Below are 1,904 nucleotides of genomic sequence, written 5' to 3'. Positions count from 1 at the left end.
GAGTGACCGGGGGCCCCTCCTGGCGGGAGCCCGCGGCAGTGGCGGCAGCGGTATCGCCGCCATAACTTCACGGCTCCCCTGAACCAGCCCCCGAAGTCGCTGCGAAGGCGAGGCCTCGGCCGCCAGAAGCCAGAGGCTCAGCCTGCTAACGGTAAGAACCCCCTCAACAGTCTGTGGCCTGGTGAAAAGAAACCTGACAGTAGCGGTGGTCAGATTCCCCTTGGCCGATTCTGGGCCCTGTAACGCTGAGAAACAGCCAGCGTTTTCTGTTTCCTGCCTGTCTTCCCAGCCTTGCTCCGTGGACGAGCCCTAGGGGCGTCCATCGTCCCCTTAGAGGTGTCGGACCTTAACCCACCCCCATCTTTGTCTCTCAGGATGGCGAGCAGCAGTGGACCCGAGGCCGATTTCCTTGTCGGAGGGAGATATAAACTGGTACGGGAGATCGGGTGTGGCTCTTTTGGGCACGTTTATTTGGCGATAGACCTCACCAACCACGAGGAGGTAGCCGTAAAACTAGAACCACAGAATGTGAGGCATCCCCAGTTGTTACGCGAGAGGGAACGCTATAATATCCTTCAAGGTGGGGTTGGCATCCCCCAGATACGGTGGTATGGTCAGGAAACGGACTATAATGTGCTAGTCATGGATCTTCTGGGACCCAGCCTTGAAGACCTCTTCAATTTCTGTTCAAGAAGGTTCACAATGAAAACTGTACTTATGTTAGCTGATCAGATGATCAGTAGAATCGAATATGTGCACAGGCAGAATCTTATACACAGAGACATTAAACCAGATAACTTCCTGATAGGTACTGGGCAGCAGTGGAAGAAGTTATTCCTTGTTGATTTTGGTTTGGCCAAGAGGTACAGAGACAAGAAGACAGGGCAACACATACCCTACAGATCCGGTAAAGGTTTCACTGGCACGCCTTCCTATGCTAGCCTCAGTGCCCATCTTGGTACGGAACAGAGTCGCCGAGATGACATGGAATCATTAGGATATGTTTTGATGTATTTTAACAGAGCCAGCCTGCCATGGCAAGGACTAAAGGGTGCAACAATGAAGCAAAAATGTGAAAAGATTAGCGAAATGAAGATGACCACACCTGTTGATGTCTTATGCCAGGGATTTCCTGTAGAATTTGCCATGTACTTAAAGTATTGTCTCGGGCTGTCCTTTGAGGAAGCCCCGGATTACACGTACCTGAGGCAGCTATTCCGCCTTCTTTTCAGGACCCTGAATTACCAACATGACTATGCATTTGATTGGATAGTGTTAAAGCAGAAAGCAGAACAGCAGGCTGCCTCTTCAAGTGGGCAGGGTCAGCAGGCCCAAACCCCCACAGGCAAACGTGACAAAACCAAAAGTGAAATGAAACATTCTTAAACTTGAATCAAGGAGCAAAAGACAGAGCAGGAGACCGGAGCAGCAAGTTCAGTTCCCTGTCAACTGGCTCTGGTCAGCAGAGATCTTGTCTCCTGAGTTAAAGGCTCTGTAATTAGTGAAACATGGCATCCGGTTTTCTGTTTCACTGTTTCAAGTGGAAAAGGTCACTAAATGCTTGACACACACAAATTGGTGGGAAAATTGTGCCTATGCCCATTTTAATTAAAATCTTTTATTTTGAACTATACTGCTTTGAGAGATCTCATTTCAGAAGAATAGCCTGTGCAGTTGCTATGGTTGTTAATGCATTCTGAGGGTTTATCCATCCGTGGGGTTTGCAAGTTGTTCACGTAAAACATTCTTCAAATGGTTGGCTACTTGTTTGCAAGCCAGCTGTTATGGTAGCAATCAAAGATTCCAGTGTTTGATCATATGAAAGACTGTGCCTGCTTACCTGTGCTAGAAATAACAGCATCTCAAGTGAAGACTTAAGAAAACCTTAGTGACTACTAGATTAT

General features: G+C 48.1%; 1 protein-coding gene across 1 annotated transcript; it reads left to right on the top strand.

Annotated features, from left to right (window-relative positions):
* Positions 1–375: 375 nt before the first annotated feature.
* Positions 376–1,386, top strand: LOC128070474 (casein kinase I). The gene has a single exon (XM_052663781.1). It carries the CDS (start codon positions 376–378, stop codon positions 1,384–1,386), a length of 1,011 nt encoding a protein of 336 aa, XP_052519741.1.
* The last annotated feature ends 518 nt before the right edge of the window (positions 1,387–1,904 follow it).

The sequence above is a fragment of the Budorcas taxicolor genome, chromosome X (assembly GCF_023091745.1).
Source record: "Budorcas taxicolor isolate Tak-1 chromosome X, Takin1.1, whole genome shotgun sequence".
NCBI lineage: Eukaryota > Metazoa > Chordata > Mammalia > Artiodactyla > Bovidae > Budorcas > Budorcas taxicolor.
This window is presented reverse-complemented; position numbering and strand designations above follow the sequence as displayed.